The following is a 25,794-nucleotide window of genomic DNA, read 5'->3' as shown; positions in this document are numbered from 1 at the left end:
CCCTCAGTTAACGATTTTCTATTTTTCCTGTATATATAGCTGGTTTGCATACATTTGCTATTTTTGTCTCCCCTATTATATTGTAAATTCCTTGAGGACAGCAACTATCTTTTGCTTCTTTTTGTATTTCCCGCATTTAGCATAGTATCTAGCATATGGTAGGTGATTAATATGTATATATTGGTGGACTGATTGATCCTCTTGACTTGCCTTTTAAATTACTGACCTCTACTCAAAGGGACCAAGGTGGAAGGAATTACTCTCTGGGACTGTAGGACCTCTAGGTGGAGGATTTCCTCAACAATCCCTTCCAGCTCTCCTATTTGATTTGGATTAGATTTTAAGACACATTACCAGTTTTTACAGATTTATTGTGAAGAGCACCTACAGGAATTAGAAATAGCTCTTTTTGATAATCCCCCAGAAAATTCTTCCTGATTAAGCTTTATGTTATCTGCTATCAGCAGAAATTAGAACCCCCACCTCCTTTACCCCTCCTTAACTTAAAGAAATTTGCAGTAATAAAAGTCCTAGAGTGGTTTGCAATTGTATCTTCTAACCTAAAAAAAAATTATCCCTCCTCATTTGCTTTTAAAGTCTTTCTACTCTTCGCCCAAATCTTGTTCGAAGTTCAACTTCCTCCTTTTAGTTATTGATGACTTATAAATAATAAATTATTAGTCAATTGATTTGAATTTCTGAGTGAATCTCTTATGACTAGCCCCAGGCACTTATATACTCAACATGCAAGTCCATACACTTACCAAAGGACAAATGCCTTTGTATGTCTTATTTCTTAGATATGAATTGATGGGAATAATGAAGATGGTAAATTATTGTTTCCATGGCAGTAAAAACCCTGAGAAAAGAGTATCAGACTAGATTGAGGTTGTCACTATGCATACACAGCCTGATAACTTCAAACTATGGGAATTTCCACAAAGTAGGACAGGAGAACAAAATGTTTCCCATTTCATAGTTTAAGACAAAAAGAGGAAAGGGAACAAAACAAACAATTTTGCTGTATCAATGAACTAAGTCAGGGAATTGAGGAAGATATCTAAGGTCTGCCTAAGGACCCTGGAGAACCAAGCTCCAGAGAATCTCCTCTGAATCTTTCCCCAAAGTCTACAAAACAATTCATTGGAGGAAACCCAGAGTTTCCTGTGTTACTTTTTCAGAATGGGATTTCCTTGAAATCTCAGTGGAGATTTCAACTCAGATGTTTACTTCATCTCATTAAATTCTACTTTGGAAATAAATAAAAATAGAAAGTACTAAGGTTGATGGAATGATAGATTACATTGAATTAAATAATCAATTGAATAGATCTATATCAATCTATTTACACCATATATGCATACATATATGTGTATATATACACACATACATATTCAATATATATGCATATGTATTTAGCTATAGATAGATAGATTAGATAGAAAGATATACAATTTGGGTTGGAACTGTCCTACATTCCCAGTAATTAGATGATCAAGATTGGAGTTGAAGGGTGGAATTGTACTATTCTTCCATGTTCTGGCAGGGAAGTTCCACAAAGCATAGCATTGAGAATAAAATTATTTACTCAAATAAATACACAAATAAAAGGATAATAGATAAATAACTAAATAAATCAATAAATTAATGAGTAAGTAAATAAATGTCAATGAATGAATGAACAATAAAGTCAAGTATTTTTTTTTCTTCCTATCTAGGCCCCTTGACTTCTCAGGTGTCATAGCTAAAGTCTCACTTTCTGGGAAAAAAAGAAAAAAAAGCTTTCCCATTCCTCCTTAATCTTAACTCCTTCCCTTTAAATTATACCCAGTTTACCCTGTCTTATTTATACCTGGTTGTTTGTGTATTATATGCCGCATTAAACTGTGAGCTCTTTGAGTGCAGGAATCATTTTTTTTAAAACTTTCTTTGTATCCCCAACATTCAGCATGGCTCCTGTGCCATATAGCAGAAATTTAATAAAAGATTATTGTTTTACTTGACTTGTCTTAAAGCAAGCAACACATCATTTTTGACAGTTCACCTGAATTCCCCAACCTTAGTTCTCCACTTTTTTTTACTGACAGGAGGGTAAGCTCTGTTATTAATAATATTATAGGTTTGACATTTGTCTTCCACCTACATGAATTTAGGCAAAACATAAAACTCTGCTAGATATTATTTTTCATCTCCAAATGTGGTGGTGAAAGAAACACGTCAGTTTCTCTGGAGAAGTAAGAATTCATAGCATTTTGTGGAATGTAGCATTCAGGTAGGCTTTAAGAATTGGCACTGGCTCTGATCTCTGCATAGGGGATATTTCCAGAGGCAACTGCAGTACATGGTCAAGGTTTTGACTCTCGTGTGTTATCTGGAGCATGAGGATTTCATGTTGTTAACTTCAGTTTCGTCATCTATAAAAAGCATTTAATTATTTAAATAATTGGAATTTCAGTGGTTATGCTAATATCTCATATTACTATAATTCATGCTTTCCAATTTTCTTTCTTTCTTTTTTTTTTCTTTCTCCTCTCCTCCCACGAAAGCAGTAGTATCAGTAAAGATTCAAATTTGAATAGTCCTGGGGTTTAGACTTGAATTTTAAGAGGATGATATTATTCTAGGACTTCACATTTTAAAATTAAATTTTCTCTGCTTTCGGCTTCCCAAATTTTATTTTTTAGTGCCAAGATTTTTTAAGGATCATACCCTCCCTCCCCCCTCCTCATATTGACTGGGATTCATCCTCCTGGTTTTTGGAAACCTTTTTTTGTTAAGTACTCATTTACAATGGAAATATTTTGGTATATGTTATACATGTGCAGTCATGCAAATCATTTCCATAATAGTAATGGAGTGAAAGAAAACATAGACCAAAAAAAAATCCTCAAGAAAAATAACGTTAAAAAAATGCTTCATTCTATATTCAGACACCATCAGCCCTTTCTCTGGGGATGGATAGCATTTTTCATCATAAGTCCTTTAGAGTTGTCTTGGATCATTGCGCTGCTGAGAACTAAGTCTTTCACTGCTGACCATCTTACAATATTACTGTTACTTTTTGCACAGTCTATTTCATTTTGCATCAGCTCATGCAAGTCTTTCCAGGGTTTTGTGACACTCTCCTACTCAACGTTTCCCATAGCATAATAGTATTCCATCACAATCACATACCGATACTTGTTCAGACATTTCCCAATTGATGGTTATCTCCTAAATTTCCATGTTTTTGCCACCATAAAAGAGCTGCTATAGATATTTTTGTATGTATAGTTTCTTTCCTTTTTTTTTTTTTGTTTTCTATCTCTTTTAAGACACAGACCTAGTAGTGTTATTGCTAGGTCAAAAGGTATGCATGGTTTTATAGCCCTTTGTTCATGGTTCTAAATTCCTCTCCAGAATGGTGGAATAGTTCACAATTCCACCGATATTGCATTAATAAATCATTTTTCCCATATGCCTTCCATGATTTTTCATTTTCCTTTCCTTTCTTATTAGCCAATCTAATAGGTCTGAGGTAGTACCTCAGTATTGTTTTAATTTGCATTTCTCCAATCAATAGTGAGTTAGAGCATTTTTTTTAATATGGCTACAGATAGCTTTGATTACTTCATCTGAAAACTTCATATAGTTTCATCATTGAACAATTGGGGAATGGCTCATTGGTTTTATGAATTTGACTCAGTTCTTTATATCTTTGAGAAATGAGACTTTTACCAGAGAAACTTGCTTTGAAATTTTTTTAGTTATTATTTTTTGTATTTTGCACTGTCACATCCCCCCACTTTATTCTATTATCTCTCACCTTTCACCCTGTCCCTCTTCAAAAGTGTTTTGCTTCTAACTATCCCCTAGCCTAATCTGCCCTCCCTTCTATCACACACAGATACACACACACACACACACACACACACCCCCTTCTCTTATCCCCTTTCCCTCTTACTTTCCTGTATGGTAAGATAGATTTCTGTACACAATTGAATGGGAATAGTATTCACTCTTTGAGCCAATTCTGAAGGTGCACTGACTCTCTTTCGCATCCTCCCTCTTCTCCTTCAACGTAAAAGCTCTTCCTTGCTTCTTTTATGTGAGATGATTTACCCCATTCTACTTCTCCCTTTCCCTTTCTCCCAGTACATTCTATTAATTTTATTTTTTGATAGCATCCCTTCATATTCAACTCATACCTGTGACCTCTGTCTATATATTCTCCTTCTAACTGCCCTACTAATGAGAAATTTCTTATAAGTTTCAAGTTTAATCTTCCCAGGAATGAATATAAACAGTTTAACCTACTTAATTCCCTTTTTATTTCCCTTTCCTGTTTAATTTTTTGTGTTTCTCTTGAGTCTTTTATTTGAAAGCCAAAATATCTATTAGCTCTGGTCTTTCCATTAAGAATGCTTGAAAATCCTCTATTTCATTTAATTTCCATTTTTTCCCTGAAGGATTATACTCAGTTTTGCTGGGTAGGTGATTTTTGGTTGTAATTTTAGCTCCTTTGCCCTCCAGAATATCATAATTCAAGCTTTCTTATCTTTTAATGTAGAATTTGCTAAATCTTTTGTTTTTTTAAATTAATTATTTTTAGTTTTCAACATTCACTTCCACATGATTTTGAGTTCCAAATTTTGTACCCATCTCTCTCCTCTCCCCACTTCAAGATAGTGTAGATTCTGAATATCCTTTCCCCCAATCTGCCCTCCTTTTCCCCTTCCCTTTCTATTTTCTTGTAGGGCAGGTTAGATTTCTATACCCCACTGTCTGTATATCTTATTTCCCAGTTGCATGTAAAAATGATTTTTAACATTTTTTTTAAAACTTTGAGTTCCAAATTCTCTCTCTTCCTTCCTCCCCACCCACCCTTATTGAGAAGGCAAGCAATTAGATATAGGTTATCTATGTGTAGTCATGCAAAACACTTCCATAATAGTCATATTGTGAAATACTCACTATAATTCCCTATATCTTATCTTCCTCTCCCATTTATTATATTTTCCCTTTTAACCCTGTCCCTCCTCAAAAGTGTTTGCTTTTGATTACCCCCTTCCCCAATCTGTCCTCCTTTCTATTATTCCCTCCTCTCTTAACCCCTTTCCCTCTATTTTCCTGTAGGGTACGATAGATTTCCATACCCAATTGAGTGCATATGTTATTCCTTCCTTTGGCCAAATCAGATGAGAGTAAGATTCATTCATTCTCTCTCACCTCTCCCTCTTCCCTTCCACTGTAAAAGCTTTTTCTTGCCTCATTTATGTGAGATAATTTACCCCCATTCTATCTCTTCCTTTCTCCTACTCCCAATACAATTGTCTCTCACCCCTTAATTTTATTTACATTTTTTAAATATGTATCTTCATATTCAACTCATCTTGTGCCCTCTGTGTGTGTGTGTATGTGTGTATATGTGTATATGTATATATATATATATATATATATACACACACACACATATCTCTTTCAGATGGATTCTTTCCACTTCTATTTTACCCTCTGGTTCTAGAATATCAGGGCAGTTTTCTTTGATAATTTCTTGAAAGATGGTGTCTACGCTATTTTTTTTTGATCATGGCTTTCAGGTAGTCCAATAATTTTTAAATTATCTCTCCTAGATCTATTTTCCAGGTCAGTTGTTTTTCCAATGAGATATTTCACATTGTTTTCTATTTTTTTCATTCTTTTTTATTTTGTTTTATAATTTCTTGATTCCCCAAAGAGGCATTAGCTTCCATTTGCTACATTTTAACTTTTAAAAAATTATTTTCTTCAGTGAGCTTTTGGACCTCCTTTTTCATTTGGCCAATTCTGCTTTTTAAAGCATTCTTTTCCTCATTGGCATTTTGGACCTCTTTTGCTCTTTGAGTTGGTCTATTTTTAAGGGACTATTTTCTTCAATATTTTTGGGTCTCCTTTAGCAAGTCGTTGACCTATTTTTGATGATTTTCTTGCTTCACTCTGATTTCTCTTCCCAATTTTTCCTCTACTTCTCTTACTTTTCAAAATCCTTTTTGAGCTCTTATATTGCCTAAGACCAATTCATATTTTTCTTGGAGGCTTTGGATGTAGGAGCTTTGACTTTGTTGGCCTCTTCTGGTTATATATTTTGATCTTCTTTGTCACCAAATAAGATTCTATAGTTTGAGGTTTGTTTTTTTTTTTGTTTTTTGCTTTTTTAACACTGTTTGATCATGTTCCTAACCAATTACTTGCCTTTTAAACTCTTTGTTGAGCTATGGTTCTGCTTCTGGTGTGGAGGGTGTACTATCCCAAACTTTGGGTGTTTTATGCAGCTGTTTACAGAGGTGTTTCAAAGGGCTCAAGATTTGTATTAAAAATCTGGGAGTCCAACTTTCCCCCAATAATGAAATAGCAAACTGAAATTAGATTGAATTAGAAAAAGAAACATATCCCCTAGACTAATAATAAGGGAATAGATAAATGTAATACTAGCTTACTATTCTGTTTCTCTGAAAAAACAGAGTGGCTTCTGACCCTAATTTCATGCTTCCTCTCCTGGCATGAATTAAAGTCTCCTTTGGAGAAAAGTGGAGAGAGAAGAGATTAGAGATATGTATTAGTCTTCCCTTCAAGGCACATAACATCATCCCCATGCTATACACATAGGTCAGTCCTCACAAATGTTGGGTCATTATGACATGTATAATGAAAGGTTTAGACTAGATGACCTCTAAAAGCCCTTCCAGTGCCAAATTTTCTTCATCTTACTTAAGTTTGAAATTTTTTCTTCTTTTTCATTAGTTATTTCTTTGGAAAATTCTTTTCTTTTATTAGCCTCTATCATATAACCAATTAAGTACACAAAAACACACACAGTCAGTCAATAAACATTTATTAAGTGTTCTCTATGTGCCAGGCAGGTGCTAAGGTCTAGGTATTCCAAGAACAGCAAAGGACAGTCCATGAAATCAAGGTGCTTACTATCAAATGGAGGAAAAACCTGTAAGCAATGTACAAAGAAGCTGTAGACAAGACAAATTGGAAATAATCAGCAAAGGCAAGGCATTAGCATTAAAGAGATTCCAGAAAGTCATCTTACAAAGATGAGATTTTAACTGGTACTTGAAGTAAGTCAGGGACCCTAAGACATAGAGATGAAAAAGTAGAGATATGCAGACATGGAGGATAGCCAGTGAATTTCTCTTGAGAGAGCAGATGAAGTGTTTTCTTAGAACAGAAAGGAGACCACTGTGATTGTATCACAGGGTACATGGAGGGGAGAAAGGTCTAAGAACAGTGGAAAGGCATACAGTCACATACACACACACACACACACACACACACACACCACACAAAGAGGAGAGAGAGAGAGAGAGAAAGAGAGAGAGAGAGTGAGCAAACAAGTTGATAACAGTAATCATACCTGACACTTATACTGCATTCCATATCCATATCTCCCCAGTTCTAATGACAGGAGGGAAACTTGTTTCATCATCAGTATTTTGAGAAATTTAATTCCCCTCAGTTTCTAACCAATTGTTAGTATATGACTTTAGATAAAACATAAAAGCTTAATGGGCTTCAGTTTATTTCTCCAAAAATGGAGGTGTTTGGATGTATACCATGATTATGAAATTTCCTTTCCATCTCAAACATTCTAATTCTTGTGGAACAATCAAAATGACTGTTCAGAACTCCTTAGAGAATTAAGACACTTAGGAACAACTTCCCCCTCAGCTCCTTCCAGGATCAACACTATAGTATTTATCCTTTGGTACCTGAAACAAATATCATCCTATTTCTATTCTTAATTTTCTTACAATAACTAAACAATTATTTATTGATTAGCTATTTTGTTCCCTCCACCAAATGCTTGTTCCATAAAAATCCAATTTTTAAAAATCACCTTGGGAACACACAATAGATAAATATCCAAAAATACTATACTTTTCCCTGTCTAAGAATAAGTTATGAAACCTTTCCAATTCATTGCAAAGCTTAGACTGTCCAGAAACCTAGAAAATTTTATATTCTTATCTTCAGAAGCTGAGTCTCAGGAGAAGGCTATGAAACATATGTACATCCAGGAACTTTTAGACAAATGGTTTAAAGAACTTCTACTTTATTTTTCTCCATGAGCCAAAGGGAGATGTGTCATTAGAGGGAACTTGATTTCTCAAGTTTTCACTTCTTGGAATGGAATTTCCTTCATGTCACAAAGGACAATTCACTAAAGTTCCTTTAGAGTTGCCCACAATTTCCTTTCCAAACATGAATGAAGATGATACTAAAATAGTTGATGAAAAAAATTGCTTAATCATTTGTCCAGAAGAGTATGCTCAGGGTGGGAGATAATCTATGTTATGCTTACCCCTTGCCACACACTCCACAGAATGAACAACATACAAGTATACTCCTGAGGTTGTTCTGTTATATTCATGACCTAACATAAAGATGGCAGATAATAAAACTTCCATTGGTAATGCTGGGCCTAGGAAGCCTCAGGATTCATTGTTCAAATATAGATATCATGGTATTACGGAACCTTGACCATAGTGCTTCTGAACAACTAGCACCATGCCTTGTGCCAAGAGTACTTCTTATAGAATATTTGTTCTCCAATCCCATGAAGATACAGTTTGACAACTGCTCAGGAGATTAGTGCAAGGATAGCTACTGAAGACCTAGAAAAGAAAGCTCTAGATACAAAACTCTTAGGCCTATCAAATTATTTGACATCAGTAGCTGATATGATTTTATCAGTGGAAATGGCATTAAAATGATGTATTAGCATCTCTGTTGTCACTACAACTTAAGGACTATGGAAGTTGGAGGTTTATTTTCCATTCATCCTAATAGTGACTAGTCAAAATCACCTATAGAAATATTAATTCATAGTACCCCAAAGTTTACTGAGAAATAGGTATTTACTACTGTTTCTTGTGTATCTAATCTATTCCACTAATCCACCACTCTGTTTCTTAGCCAGTACCAGATAAGTTTAATGAGGACCACTTTACAATACAGCTTGAGATCTGGTACTGCCAGGCCATGTTCCTTTGCATTGTTTTCAATAATTCCCTTCATATTCTTGACCGTTTGTTCTTCCAGATGAATTGTGTTTGCTGTTTTTTCTAGCTCTATAAAATAAGTTTTGGTAGTTTGATTGGTATGGAGTAAGTAAATTAGTTAAGGCAAAATTGCTATTATTACTATATTGACTCAACCTGTCCATGAGCAACTGACATTTTTGCAATTGTTTATATCTGTCTTTCTTTGTGTGAAAAGTATGTTGTAATTGTGTTTCTATATTTCCTGGGTTTCTCCTGGCCGGTAGGATCCCAAGTATTTTATATTGTTGACAAGTTATTTTAAAAATAATTTCTCTTTCTATCTCTTGCAGTTAGGCTTTGTTGGTAATGTCTAGAAATGCCAATGATTTGTGTTGATTTATTTTATATCCTTCAAACTTGCTAAAGTTCTTAATTTTTAATATAGGTTTTTTAGTTGATTCTCTAGGATTCTCTATGTATACCATCATAACATCTGCAAAGAGTGATAATTTTGTTTCTTCATCACCTATTCTAATTATTTCAATTTATTTTCTTCTCTTATTGCTATAGCTAACATTTATACATAATATTGAATAATTGTGGTGATAACAGGCATCCTTGCTTCACCCCTGATCTTAATGGGGAAGCATTCAGTTTATCCCCACTACAGATAATCCTTGCTGATATATTTGATATTTATCATTTTAAAGAAAACTCCCTTTATTCCTATGCTCTCTAATGTTTTTAATAGGAATGGGTGCTGTATTTTGTCTAAAACTTTTTCAGTATCTATTGAGATAATCAGATGATTCTTGGTGGTTTTGTTATTGATATGGTCAATCATGCTGATAGTATTCCTAAGATTGAACCAAACCTTCATTCTTGGCATAAATCCTATGTAGTTGTAAAATATGATCCTTGTAATATATTGCTGTAATACATTTGCTAGTATTTTATTTAAAATTTTTACATGAATATTAATTAGGGAAATAGAGCTATAGTTTTTTTTTGTTTGTTTTAGTTCTTCTTGGTTTGAGTACATTTATTTTACGTACAAATTTTAGAAGATTGACCTTGATATGAGGCCAGCTTTATCCTAGTGAGTTATGTACAAGAAGTTTGTTTTGTTTTGTTGAGATTTTTATTTTAATTTTGTTTTGTTTTGTTTTATATTTCTTTTCTTGAGGTAATTATTTTCATGTTACATATTGTTCCTTCTTCATTTCGACATGGGTTCACAGATTTCTCATGGATGTCTGTAGTAGCCAAATGTTGGACACTAGAAAAGTCCTGAATTACTATTAAGAAATGAATATATTAAGTAAATATCCCCACTAATTCTCCAAGATTATGACAATGAGAAGATGAATCATCATTACCAATAATTTTAGTGAGAAAAATATGTTGTTTCTGTTGTGTTGTTGATTAGTGTTGCTCAACTTTCTGTGATTGCATTTAGGGTTTTCTTGACAAAAACACTGGAGTGGTTTGTCATTTCCTTTTCTAGCTCATTTTACAGAGGAGGAAACTGAGCCAAACAGGGTTAAGTGACTTGCCCAGGGTGACACAGCTAGTATGTGTCTGAGGCCAGATTTGGAATAAGAACTTCCTGACTCCAGGGCCAACACTCTATCCACTGCACCATTTAACTGGCAATTCCATTAAATTCCTGACAGTTTCTTTCACGTCTTTATTCCTTAAACTGTATATTAAGGGGTTCAGCATGGGGATCACCACTGTATAAAACAGAGTGCTTATTCTTACTAGAAGCCATGAGTTTTTGGAACTGGGAACACAATAGAGAAAGAGGATGGTTCCAAAGAAGATGGTAACGCCTGTCAGGTGGGAGGCACAAGTAGAGAAGGCTTTATATCTCCCACTAGCTGAATGCATCTTCAGGATAGTAACAAAAATAAAAAGATAGGATGTGAGTACAATAGTGAGGGTGGAAAATGTATTAAAATTAGCAAGGATAAAGAAGATTGTCTCTGTAACATGATTACCAGAGATGGAGACAGAAACAATAGCAGAATACTCACAGAGAAAATTATTAATGATATTGATCCCCAAAAAGGATCTTGTAAGGAGAGAGTAGATGAATGTGCTAGAAGAAATTATGCCCCATGTATATACTGCTATCAGCAGCAGGGCACAGCGTTTCTGGGACATGACAACTACATAGAGCAAGGGATTGCAAATTGCCACAAAGCGATCATAGGCCATCACTGCTAACAAGAATGCTTCTGTGACAACACAGATGACAGCAAAAGAATATTGTGTGATGCATGGAGCAAAAGAGATGCTTCTGTCTTCCACAACCAAGATTTGTAATAATTTGGGTGTAATTATAGTGGAGTAACAGAAATCTAAAAAAGACAAGTGACTGAGAAATAGGTACATAGGAGTGTGAAGTTTGGGGTTAATCCTGATGATCACAATCATGCCCAAGTTTCCTGCTACAGTAATCATATATATCACCAGGAGTAGCAGGAATAAAGGGATCTGAAGCTCTGGGTAATCAGAGAATCCTAATAAGATGAAAATGACATCACTCTCATTTTGGGCAGCATTCACCATGGTTCCTACTGGAGAAAATCACAGAATAGCAGCATTTTAGCACAGTTGGAAGAGATCTCAATGACCATAAAGTTCGTCCCAAAATTGAAAAATAATATCACTATAATAAAAATCAGTAATCAGTCCAATAAACATTAAGTACTTACATATTCCAGGCTCAAAGAAAGCCAAAAGACAATCCTTGCCCTCAGGTAACTCGTAATCTAAAGGGAGAGAAAACATGCAACAGTTATGTATAAATAAGCTATATCCAGAATAAGTTGGATGAAAAAAAAATCTCCAAAGAGAAGCCCTTAGAATTTTGGGGGATTGATGGAGACTTCCTGTAGAATGTGGGTTTATAACAGGGACTTGAAGGAAACCAGGAGTCAAAGATGATAATTTATTAGCAAGCATTTGTTGGAAGACTTTCAAGGCAGGAGGGGACTCACTCCTCTTCAAGCATCCCATTTGCCTTGGATAGCTTAATTGGGATGAACCCAAATCCATATTAAGCCCACATTCTTCTCTTTGCATTTCTTCTCATCACTTCTTGTATTCTTTTCTGGATCTAATGTCACTCCCACAACTGCCATATAATATTCCTAAAGCATACACCTAAATTTGTGTCCCCCTAACCTCCAAAGATTCCATCATATTTGAACACTAATTCAGACTTCTTTTGATATTTAACAATATTTCTAATCAGACTCTAACATAAATCTCTAGCTTTATACAAAATGTTCCACTTCATGCACTCTACTGTCCAACTAAACTTGCTTTCTTACTGTCCTTCACAGAGGGAATTCTATCTTTTTTCTCTAAACCATTTTATGTGCTCTGCCCCATGACTAAAATGCACTTATTATGTAGTTGTTTTTTTTTCCTGTAATGATGTACTTGAATAATGTTTCCCCAACATAAGAAAAGCTTCTTGAAGACAGGCTTCTCTTTATTTTTTTTTTCATGTGTGTATATCAAGCACCCAGCATAGTATTTGACTGACAGTAGTTGGTGAATTAATATATATTGATTGATTGACTATCTTGATATGCCTTAAAATCAACCTCCCCCTTCCTTATGTCAACTTTTCTAAGACAAGCATGCCCAGTTACTTTAAGTGGTCATGAAATAGGCAAGATTTTGACATATTTTTTGTATCCAGGTCATGATATGATAGATTATCTGCCAATTGATACCCTTTATAAAAGTGGATACCCTATATTGAAAATAGCATTCTATCCACAGTCCTTCTGAAGAATACAACAGAGCTATACCCTCCTTGGGCAGTTATATGTCGCCTGCTATCAAGACGACTCATTTTCCTAAGAACAAATCCAACTTCACACGCTTATGAGTTATGTGGCCCTGAGCAATTCATTTAACATCTTTTTGCTTCAGTTTCCTCATATGCAAAATGGGGAAAGTAATAGCACTCTCAGGGTTGTTGTGAGGGTCAAGTGAGATCATATTTAAAAGTTGTTTAGTACAGTGCCTGACACACAATAGGTAATATTTAAATGTTAGCTAATATTGAACACTATCTGTCATAATTTAGGGCCTATTATTTAGTATCCTCTATCTGATAGAAGATCACATATGTATATATAGATATAGACAGAAAAGAATATTTTACACATATAGACAGATAAAGCTCTAGTGTATTTTCTACTCCCTTTGCTTAAATCCTTTTCAAATAGAAAGTACTTACAGATGGTAAATACTTCTTCAATTGACTTAAATTACACAGGGAAGTCCATTGTGAATAGTCCCTGGCAAAGATATAGGAAGGAAGGCAATGTCCAAGTATATCTACTCACCAGAAGGTGGGAAATTCTGTATGGTTTGTTTCTTAGTTGAGAGATTCAGTATGTAATTGGCCTGGTGAAAGAAACAAGTGCTTCTATGATTTTAAAAGACACTCAGAAAATTATATCTGATCAACTTAGGGCATCAGTGGCTATATACAGCCTGATAAGGTCAAAACTCTAGTAATTTTCACCTGAAGGGCAAGGAGAATAAAATTCTCTCCATGTCATCCCGTAAGCAGACTAAAGAAAAGAAATAAGCCCTTATAGAGTATGAGGAAGCTAAGCCTGGGAATTCACTGGGAGATCTAACATCTGCCTCTAGGACTCTTGAGAACCAGCCCCTAGAGGTTGATCTCTAAGTTTTTTCCTGCTTTGGGCAACAATACAAGGGATTAGAGGGAATCTTGTGTCTTCTGTGTCATCTTCTCTGAGTAGGACTTTTTTGAAATACCAGTGGTAGCTTCTACTTAGATGCTTACTTTGCATTCATCTTATCATCTCGTGAATATTATGATGTTTAATAGGATCAAGAGACATTGTTTATGGGTAATTAACAATTTTATCAATAATGCTAACATGGCAGTTGATTATGATTGATTAACAATAATGAGAGAATGAATATAATGAGAAGTGGGCTATCTTCCAATGAGGATCTTGGGGTACATGACACTGAGCACCTAAATCTTGGTGAAAGAGAATTATCAATTTCCATATTGCCCATCTGTCAAAAAGGTGAAACCACAACTCAGACCTGTCTGAACAAACAAAATGAACAGGAATCCACCCATTCACCTAAACTTAGAATTTTTTTTTTTTATTTGATTCAATTCTAGCCTGGGAAAATCATTGCCCAAGATTTCCCACACTGCTTGATTACTGGATGAGATAGTGGAAAAGGAGAAAAAAAAACTGGTTCTAATTCAATAATTAGTTATTAAACATAAGAGAGAAATACTCAATTATCTCAATATTGACATTTCAACTATCAATTTAGAAAATTCTAAGGATCACGTAAAAGTAGATGCTTATTGACATAACTATTGATCTCAATGCTTCTCTCCCATTTAGTATTAGAGCTTCCTTGTGTACTCATTCATGGTTTGGTCAACACTGGGGCTGAGGAGAATAATTATTCTATTATTTCATGCATTGATAGGAAACCTCTACAATGTAATGCCTCACTCGCCCAACCAAGTGATGTAAAGGACCAGACTATTATAGAAAAGAAATCTCTTACTCAACAGAATTATATAATAAAAACTCTTAGAATTAACAGCCCATTTTTCCAGAAAAGTCTTTGTTTAACAGGAACTTTTCCCAAAGGTCTTGCAGTTGCTTCCCCTCCGGAGAGACTTCCTTGACAAGTCTGCCACCCATTCCTAAGAATAAAACATAGGATATGTGTGAAGTATCGATAGGACCACAATAGTTTGTTTGTGGTCAAATCAAATAATCAAATACAATTTTAATTAAAATTATCCAACTTTTTTGCAGAATTTTTTCTAGTTCACAAACCACTTACCTTTGTAACAACTATGGGAGAGGTAGAATAGTATAGGGAACATAGGTCTTGATTAGGTTCTAGGAGACCTAATTTTGAATTCTAGCTTGACATGTATGGGTAAGGATACCTGAGTGTCCATTGGCAAATTACTTAAACTTTCTGGACTTCAGTTTCCTCATTTGTATGTAACACAAAGCATGATGGAAAGAGGAAAATTATTCATTTATTTTCTTAGAATTTTAGTTTTATTTATTTATTTATTTATTTAATTATATCTATTATATTATATTTATTTATATATAAATATATGTTTATATTATATTATATTTATTTATAAAATTATTTATATATTTTTATAATTTGTGTATTATATACACAATAAATTATTTTATAATTTATTTATTTTTAGTTTTCAACATTCACTTCCATAAGATTTTGAGTTTTCAATTTTCTCCCCCTCCCAATCCTCTCCCCTGCCCTAAGACAGTATGCACTATGATATAGGCTTTATTTATACGTTCATATTAAGCATATTTTCCCAATAGTCATGATGTAAAGAACAATTAGAGGATCCAAGAGAATGAAGCAATAAAACAAAACAACAAAGGAGAAGGTGAACAAATAATATACTTCCATCTGCATTCAGACTTCATAGTTCTTTCTCTGGATGTAAATAGCAATTTCCATCATGAGTCTTTTGGACTTGTCTTAGATCCTTGCATTGCTGAGAACTAAGTCTATCAAAGTCAGTTATCACACAATGTGACTGTTACTGTGCACAATGTCCTCCTGGTTCTGCTCATTTCACTCTGCATTGGTTCATGTAAGTCTTTCCAGGATTTTTGAAGTCTACCTGCTCATCATTTCTTATAGCACAATAGTATTCCATTACATTTATATAACACAACTTGTCCAGCCATTCCCCAATTGATGGGCATTCTCTCAATTTCCAATTCTTTGCCACCACAAAAAGAGCTGCTATAAGTATTTTTTTGTACATGTGACTCCTTTTCCCATTTTTATGAGCTCTTAAGGACACAGACCTAGAAATCGTGTTGGTGGATCAAAAGGTATCCACAATTTTATAGTCCGTTGGACATAGTTCCAAATTTCTCTTCAAAATGGTTAGATCAGTTCACAACTCCACCAACAATGCATTAGTGTTCCAATTTTCCCACATCTTCTCCAACATTTATCATTGTCATGTTAGCCAATCTGATAGGTGTGATGTAGACCTCAGAGTTGTTTTTATTTGCATTTCTCAAATCAATAGTGATTTAGAACACTTTTTTATATGACTATAGATAGCTTTAGTTTCTTTCTCTGAAAACTGCCTGTTCATATCCTTTGACTGTTATCAGTTGGAGAATTACTTGTATTCTTATAAATTCGACTCAGTTCTCTATATATTTTAGAAATGAGGCCTTTATCAAAGACACTGGTTGTAAAAATTCTTTGCCGGTTTTCTACTTCCCTCCTAATCTTGGATGCATTGTCTTTGTTGAGCAAAAACTTTTCAATTTAATGCAATCAAAATTATTCATTTTGCATTTCATAATGTTCCCTATCTCTTGGTGGTCATAAATTCTTCCCTTCTCCATAGATCTGAAAGGCAAATTATTCCTTGCCCCTCTAGTTTGCTTATAGTATCAGTCTTCCTATCTAAATCCTGTACCCATTTTGACTTTATCTGGGTATAGGGTGTAAGATGTTGGTTTATTCCATATTTCTGCCACACATTTTTTCCAGTTTTCCCAGCAGTTTTTGTTAAATAGTGATTTCTTATCCCAGAAACTGAAGTCTTTGGATTTATCAAATAGTAGACAATATGGTCATTGACTGTTGTGTCTTGTATACCTCACCTTTTCCTGTGATTCACCACTCTATTTGTTAGCCACTATCAAGTAGTTTGGATGATTGCTGCTTTACAATGCAGTTTAAGATCTAGTACAACTAGGCCACCTTCACTTGCATTTCTTTTCATTACTTCCCTTGATATTCTGGACTTCTTGCTCTTCTAGATGAATTTAGTTAATATTTTTTCTAGCTCTATAAAATAAGTTTTTGTAGTTTGATTAGTATAACGATGAATAAGTAAATTAATTTAGGTGTAATTGTCATTTTTATTATATTAGCTCGGCCTACCCATGAACAACTGATAATTTTCCAATAATTTAGATCTGACTTTATCTGTATGAAGTGTTTTGTAATGGTGTTCATATAGTTCCTGGTTTTGTTTTGGCAGGTAGACTCCCAAATATTTTGTAACGTCTACATAATTTTAAATGGAATTTATCTTTCTGTCTCTTGCTACTGGGCTTTGTTAGTAATATATAGAAATGCTGATGATGTGTGGGGTAAGTTCTTTATTTCTTTTCAAGCTTTCAGTCTCTCTGGTGCCATTGGCTTTGGCATTCAAAATAAAAGGATGAGGCAAACCCCACTTCAGGTTGCTCAGTTGAAGTCTCTGGGAAGACACGAGGGAAGCTGGTAGTCTCCAAATATCACTGTCCTTAGTTTGCTATATTAGAGCAGGGAACTTCCTCTTGAGTGAGATCTAGGACCCTGTTTTTTGTTGAGCTGAGGTAACTCATGCCCAATGGGAGAACTCTTCCACTGTATATTGCCTGGTATATATATTCTCCTATGTATACTTTTTTTTCTAATGTTTTCTAATGTAATGCTATCAAATTGGATAAATGAGTTTCCTGGCTAATTGCTATGTGTATTCATTGTGGAACTGGTTAAGAGTGGGAAAGTGGTCAAGCCTTGTATTATATACCTTGGAGCCCTCCTTAACCCCTATAATGAAATAGTGAACAAAAGTTAAATAGAAAGATTGTTTCCCAGTTTTATGCTTTCCTTCTAATCTTAGTTGCACTGGTTTTATTTGTCCAAAAGCTTTTTATTTTAATATAATCAAAATTATCTATTTTACATTGTGTAATGCTCTCTATCTCTTGTTTGATCATAGATTCATCTAATCCCCATAGACCTGACAAGTAGACTATTCTTTGCCCTTCTAATTTGCTTATTTTGTCACCCTTTTTGTCTAAATCATGCACTCATTTTGACCTTATCTTGGTATATAGTGTGAGATGTTGGTCTATACTTAGTTTGTATCCTATTGTTTTGCAGTTTTCCCTGGAGTTTTTGTCAAATATTGAGATACTGTCCTAAAATCTGGGGTCTTTGGGGGTATCAAATAATAGGTTACAATGGTCATTCACTATTGTGTCTTGTATATGGAATCTACTCCACTCATCTGCCACTCTATTTCTTAGCCAGTACCAGATAGTTTTGATGATTATTGCTTTATAATATAGTTTGAGATCTGGCATTGTTAGGCCATCTTCATTTGTCTCCACCTCCTCACCTTTACTCTGTATGTGTCTCTCTGCTTCAAGGGTGTTTCTTGTAAGCAACATATTGTAGGATTCTGGTTTTTTTTATCCACTCTGCTATCCACTTCCATTTTATGTGAGAGTTTATCCCATTTACATTCACAGTTATGATCATTAAGTGCACATTTCCCTCCATCCTATTTTTCCTCCTGTTTGTCCTCTCTCTCCTTTCACCCTTTCCCTCCTCATTAGTGTTTTGCTCTGTCTACTACCTCCTCTGATCTGCCTTCCCTTCTCTCAATCCCCCCTCCCTTTACTTAATTTCCTCCCCTCCTACTTTCCTGTAAGGTAAGACAGACTTCTATTTTCAACTGATTGTGTGTATTACTCCATCTTTAAGTCAATACTGATAAGAGTAAAGTTCAAGCAATGCCCATTGCCCTGTCATCCCATCTTCTCTACCACTGTAATAGGTCTTTCCCACCTGTTTGTGTAAAATAATTTATCACACTCTACCTCTCCCTTTCTTCTGCACCCAATGTACTCCTTTTCTCTTATCCCTTAATTATTTTTATGTCTTTCCTTCAAATTCACCTTATACCCATATCCTCTGTCAATGTATATTCCTTCTAGCTCTACTATTAGTTGTACATTTTTTAAAAATTACAAAAACCATCATCCCATGTAGGGATGTAAACAGTTTAGTTCTATTGAATCCTCTATGTTTTCTTTGCCTGTTGTTACCTGTTTATGCTTCTCTTGGGTCTTGATAATGGAGATTACATATTCAGTTTAATTCTGATCTTCTCCTTATGAAAGTTTGAAATCTTTTTATTTCATTGAGTGAACATTTGTTACAGTTGATGGATTATGCTTAATTGAGCCAGGTAGGTGATTCTTGGTTGTAGTGCTACCTCCTTTGCCTTCCAGAATATCATGTTCCATGACCTCAGATCCTTTAAAGTTGCAGCTACTAAATCCTAAGTAATCCTGATTGTGGTTCCCCAATACTTGAATTCTTTCTTTCTAGCCACTTGCAATATTTTTTTTTCTTGACTGGATAGTTCTGAAATGTGGCTATAATGATCCTTAAAGTATTTTTTTTAAATTTTGGGATCTCTTTTCTGAGGTGATTGGTGCCCTTTGGTTCCAGAATATCAGGGCAGTTTTCTGATAATTTCTTGAAATATGCTTGTTGTCCAGGTTCTCTTTTGATGTTGTCTCTCCTGTCTCTATTTTCCAGGTCAATTTTTTTTTCCAATGAGCTATTTTACATTTTCTATTTTTTTTCATTCTTTTGAATTTGTTTGATTGATTCTTGATGTCTCATAGAGCCATTAGTTTCCATTTGCTCAGTTCTAATTTTTAAATAGTTGTTTTCCTAAATTATCTTTTGCACTTTCTTTTCTATTTGGCCAATTGTCCTTTTCAAGGAGTTATTTTCTTCAGTGGATTTTTGTATCTGCTTTTCATTTAGCCAATTATAATTTTCAAGCAATTGTTTTCTTTGTTGACTCTTTTTTTCATAATTCTCTTGTATCACTCTCATTTCTTTTCCCAATTTTAATTTTACTTCTCATATGATTTTAAAGCTCTTTTTAAAGCTCTTCCATGAGTTCTTTTTTAGACCACTTCCTGTTTTTTTTTTGGGGGGGGGAAGTGTTTGCCCATAGATGTTTTGACACAGTTGTCCACTTCTGAGTTTGTCTTGATTTTCCTTGTCACCATAATAACTTTCTATGGTCAGATTCTTTTTGTTGTTGTTGTATTCTCATCTTTTTGGCCTTTTTTTCCTTTCTTTTTTAGATTGGAGCTCTGTTCCCAGGGTGGAAGAAGTACTGTCTCAGGTTGCAGGCCCTGGCTATTTACCTGGTGCTACACTGATGATGCCTTACAGCTTAAAGGAGAACTTTAATTTCTGGTTCTATGCTGAGGGAGTGGTCAGTGGTTGGTACTGTTAGAGGCTTTAGGAGTCTGGCAGCTTACCTGGTGCTAAGCAGGAGTCCTAGTGGCTGTGTTTACCATTGCTGAGGCTGGTGGGGGTGTTTCTGCATTTCCCCAGGGATACACTGGAGCGAGTGGTCATCTGGCCAATGGAGGTTGCCTGCTTGCCTGGGGCTATGCTAAAGCATGTGGAGGTTCTCACAGCTGGAGTCTACACATTATTCTGGCCATGCTGAGGCATGTGGAGGTTCTGGTGTTGGTGTTTACCTGCTCCACCACTCTGGGGCTCAGGATCAATCTCAGGTTTGCTGAGGTGGGGTCTACTGAATTATTCTTCATGAGCCAAAGGGTGACATGTCATTAGAGAGAATTTGATTTCCCGTGTTTCCCCTTCATGGAATGGAATATCCTTGATGTGTAATTCATTAAAGTTCCTTTAGATTTGCCTACAATTTCCTTTGCAAACATGAATATGGATGATGTCACAATAGTTGATAAAAAAAAACACAAAAAACAACTTAATGGTTTCTCCACAGTGTGCTCAGGGTGGGAGATAATCTATAGTATGCTTGTCCCTTGTTTTCACTCCACAGAAACAACAACATGCAAGTATATTTGTGAGATTGTTCTGTTATATTCACAACCTAACACAAAGGTGCCATATAGTAAAGTCACCATTGGTAATTCTAGGCCTAGGAAGTCTCAGATTCAGGCCCCAAATATGGATATCATTATATCATATAATCTTGGCCCTAGTGTATTTAAATGTACAACAACATCCTTTATGCCAACAGTACTTCTAATAGAACATTTATTTTTCATCCCCATGGAGATGCAGTCTGGAGAACTTAGGAGAAAACTGCAAGGACATCCACTGAACACCTAGAAAAGAAAATTCTTGATGCAAAATTCCTAAGCCTATTAAATTATTAAACATCATTAACTGATGTGATTTTATCAGTGGAAATGTCATTAAAATGATGGATCAGTATCTATGTTGTCAGTTTACCCCAAGCACAGTGAAATTTAAAAGTTTAATTTCCTTTCATCCTAATTGTGACTGGTCACAATCACCTGTAAAATATTAATTTGGAGTGCTTCAAAGTTTAGTGAGCAATAGATTATCAGAACATATTCACCATCTTATTCAATGCTTTATCCTAATGTTTTTGATGTGTAGGTTGACCCACTTCAACTTGCACAGAATAGCCAGCACTATGAATGGTCAGTCACTGTGTCAGAAAGCATTTATTAAGTGTTTACTATGAGCCAGGTACTATCCTAAGTATGGGGAATATAGAGAAAAGCATAGACATTTTCCCTGTCCTTGGGTAGCTCAAATTCTATCTTATGTGTGCAAATAACCATGTATATACAAGATATGTGAGTGTGTAAATAAAGGATAATCTCAGAATGAAGGGCCTGGGGCTAGGTAGGGAGAGAGGAAAGGCCCCCTGAATAAAATAGGATTTGATTTGAGTCTTGAAAGTAGTATGGGAAACTTGAAATCTCCCATGAGGAAAGCAAACATAACAGGCATGGGGGCCACCCAGTATGAATGGAAGACCAAGAGTTGGAGTGTCACATGTGAAGAACAACATGTATGTCAGTGTAACTAAATATGTGTAGAGATGCAAAGTGTAATAAGACTGGAGAAGTTAGAAGGATCAGGTTATGAAGAACTTTAAATATCACAAAAAGAGGATTTGACATTTGATACTATTAGAAAAAGGGAGCAGTAGAGTTTATTAAGCTGGGGAGAAATATTCTCAGATTCAGTCTTCAGGAATATCTCTTTAGCAAGTGAATAGAGAATAAATTGGAGAGAGTAGACACTCAAAACATGGAAATCAATTAAGATGTTTTTGCAATAGTTCAGGTGAGAGATAATTGAGACAAATGCAAGCAAGTAGTAGTGTGAGCAGAGAAGAGAGAAGATAAAAACGACGAGATTTGAAGACAGATTGTGCATATGGGATGTGTGTTAATGAGGAGCTTAGAATAATACTGAAGTCATGAGCCTGTATGATTGGGAGGATAGTGTTGCCCTCAACAGTAACAGGAAAAATGGAAAGATGTTAATGGGTGGGTTTAAAATGCAGAATTGTTTCTTTAGCCCAAGTCTTTCTGGAACAATTCAGTCCAGTAAAATTCCAAATGGTGATATAATGCTCAGGAAACCTTAGAGGCAGGAGAATACAATTTGAGGTTTTTGCTACCTTGGTAACTGGATAACAGGACTGTGCTCAAAATGCCCCTGAACTCATTTCCTAAAACAATTTCTCTGGCCTAGTAAGCACAATAACCTGAGGAATATTACTTCCTATACTATTTATATAGTGTAACAAATGTTACTAGAAACTATTGTTATATTAAAGAGGGACACACTTTCTTCATAAGAAGAATTAAACTTTATTCAAGGAAAATAGAAGCCATAGACAAATGTGTAATCCTAGAGAGATTCCTTTGAGAAAGAACCTTCCGCTCAACAGTTCTTAGAAGAATCTTTAAATCTCAAAGAAACAATAGCTAGCTTCATTGGCATGGCTTTGAAGGTGGCCTTACCTAGCATTTCAGAAGTTTTGCAAAATCCAATTATTATCTAGACCATGGGTTCTTGACCACTTTTGCCTCATGGACTACTTTAGCAATTTAGAAAAAATTTTGCCTCCTCAGAACAATGTTTTTAAATTCGTAAAACAAAATTCAGAGAACTAAAAAGGAAACACATTAAATAATTATCGATCTAGATAGCTACATCTAAAGAAATATATCAACCAAATTCATGAACCCCAGGCAAAGAGATAATAATAATAATAATTAATAATGGTAATAATAATAATAATAATAATAATAATAATAATATATTTGGCCTAGAAGGAAGGACAAAGTGGAACTTAAGGGAAAAAAAAGACAAAACAAATATAACTCCTTTAATTGAAATAAAATTCAGTACCTTAAACGGATTTACTCATGTAAAAAGAGAGATGAAGAAGAATCTCACTCTATGTCTCATCATTGATCAACAGATATGGATTCATCTCTTACCACCTCTCAGTTACTATTTCAAGCTCTACCAACATCCTTGAGTCTAATCTTGGTCTTGGCATTAATTATGTTAGCCTAGTGCTTTGATACAGGCTTGGGTGACTGGAAAAATCTTCCAACAACCTCAGTGGTCACTCCCCAGGGTTTGTTCTAAGCAGACTTAACTACCAATCCCTACTCCTCACTTTGACAGCTCATCCTTACATTTCCCTCCTTCCCCATGATATAGAGTTATGAGAAGGTTGGTAAAAGAGAAGAGATATATAATCTTTTAAAATTAGCATTTTTAAATTATCTGCAATTTAAGATATTTGTGTAAAGTCCTTGCTCAATCTTTACCCTATGGAGTTAATTATGAGTTAATTTGTATGTATGTGTGTGTATTTACATTCCCAGTGATTTTCCCAATTTATGTATCTGTTTTTCAATTACTTATTAGTTCAAGGCCAAAATACAAATGGGTATAGTAGCCACTCCCATATAAGCTGGGAGTTACTGTGTAGTAATGAATTCACTAATGAAATATCGTGACATGTTCAGATAGAAAATTTATCATCAATATAATCATTTTAGAGATGAAATATTTTGGTGCCCAATAATTTCCTGATGGTTTCTTTCACATCTTTGTTCCTTAGGCTATATATTAGGGGATTAAGCATAGGGATCACAACTGTACAAAAAACAGTGCCCATTCTGATCATGAGCCATGAGTTTTTGGAACTGGGCACACAATAAAGGAAGAGAATGGTCCCATAGAAGATTGTAACAGCTGTCAGGTGGGAGGCACAGGTGGAAAAGGCTTTATGTCTCCCACTGGCCGAATGCATTTTCAAGACAGTGAGAAAAATAAAAAGATAGGATGTGAGCACAATAATAAGGGTGAAAAATGTATTAAAATTAGCAAGGAAAAATAGGATTATCTCTGTAACATGCTTATCAGAGAAGGAGGCAGAAAGGATGGCGGAATACTCACAGAGAAAATTATTAATGATTTTGGTCCCATGAAATGACAAGATAAGTAGAGTGTGGGTGAATATGAGAGAAGAAATTGTTCCCCATGTGTATGCCCCAGCAATCAGAAGGGCACACTTTTTCAGGGACATGGCAACTGTATATAGTAGAGGATTACAAATGGCCACAAAGCGGTCATAAGCCATCGCTGCCAGCAGGAAGGTCTCCATCACCAAACAGGTAGCAGCGAAAGAAAACTGTGCAATGCAACCTTCAAAAGAGATGCTTCTGTCTTCTACAACTAAGATGGCTAAGAGCTTGGGAGTAATTATAGTGGAGTAACAGAAATCCACAAAGGACAAATGACTGAGGAAAAAGTACATGGGAGTGTGGAGTTTGGGGTTGTTCCTGATGATCACAATCATGTCCAAGTTTCCCAGCACAGTAACCACATAGATGGTGAGGAACAGTAGGAAGAGGGGCACCTGGAGCTTTGGATAATCAGAGAATCCTAAGAGGATGAAGATGACCACATCACTCTGATTTTGTTCAGCATTCACCATGGTTCCTATTAGAATATCAAAGTCACAGAATTAAAGCATTTCAGAACTGGAATAAATTGCCATGGCTTTATCTTCCAACTCATAACTAAAAAAATATCCCCTCTATAATATAGTTGCCAAATGATTACCTAATCTTTTATTGAAGACCTTCAATGAAAAGAGATTTATTGAGGCAGCCCATTCCTCATTTTACTTGGATAGATGTTTTTTATGATACATTTTCAATCAACACCAAGCCTACATTTTCCTCTTTATAATTTCTGCTCAAGACTCCTTATATTTCATTTTAGAAATAATCTTTCTTCCCTAGATATTATTGGGTTTTTCTAAAACACATGTATGACCATGTTACTCTCCAGGGATTCCCTTTTTCCTCTAAAGAATTCTACAATCTAACTTTGATCTACCTTGCCAAGATCATACATTATCCCTAATTATACATTCCATTGTTGAAGTAAATTGCCTACCTTGTTCTTCCTCAGATGCCACTCAATTTTTCCCCCTCCACTTATTTCCAAAATCCAGGCACATTTTCAGAATGTACTCTCTCCTGAAGTTCATGTCTTAGAATCCAAAATTTCATTGAAATATGAGGATTCTAGGCAGCTAGGTGGCACAGTGGATAGAGCACTGGCTCTGGATTCAGGAAGACCTGGTTCAAATCCAACCTCGGACACATAACACTCACTAGCTGTATGACTCTGGGCAAGTCACTTAACCCTAATTGCCTCACCAAATAAAAAAAAAGAAAAGAAATATGAGGATTCTACATGACTTCATTCATGATCCTTTTCCTTCCAGCTAGGTATATCTTGCCTCCAAAAGTACATTGTATTTTTAAAATATATTTTATAGAGTTATATATGTATATTTCAATTCCTGTGAGATAAGATAAGCTCTTTGAAGACAAGTTTTGTTTCATTTTTCACCTGTCATAGCACTGGATGCATGGCATGTAATTAGTAAGTGCTATTGAATGACTATTAAATTATTAGCCTACAGAAATTTATCAATTAAGTGATTTAATCTTTAAATATTCACTACATTTGTTGTTTTCAGCAT

The 25,794-nt window shown here is 35.1% G+C and overlaps 2 protein-coding genes across 2 annotated transcripts; both read right to left on the bottom strand.

The window, feature by feature from the left end:
* Positions 1–10,640: 10,640 nt before the first annotated feature.
* LOC114031571 (olfactory receptor 5D18-like) lies at positions 10,641–11,588 on the bottom strand. The gene has a single exon (XM_027846705.1). The coding sequence runs from the start codon at positions 11,586–11,588 to the stop codon at positions 10,641–10,643; it is 948 nt and encodes a 315-aa protein (XP_027702506.1).
* A 12,199-nt stretch (positions 11,589–23,787) lies between these two features.
* On the bottom strand, positions 23,788–24,732 carry LOC114031616 (olfactory receptor 5D18-like). The gene has a single exon (XM_027846747.1). The coding sequence runs from the start codon at positions 24,730–24,732 to the stop codon at positions 23,788–23,790; it is 945 nt and encodes a 314-aa protein (XP_027702548.1).
* Positions 24,733–25,794: the final 1,062 nt, after the last annotated feature.

Source organism: Vombatus ursinus, unplaced genomic scaffold, assembly GCF_900497805.2.
Source record: "Vombatus ursinus unplaced genomic scaffold, bare-nosed wombat genome assembly UNPS02015184.1, whole genome shotgun sequence".
Classification (NCBI taxonomy): Eukaryota; Metazoa; Chordata; class Mammalia; order Diprotodontia; family Vombatidae; genus Vombatus; species Vombatus ursinus.
This window is presented reverse-complemented; position numbering and strand designations above follow the sequence as displayed.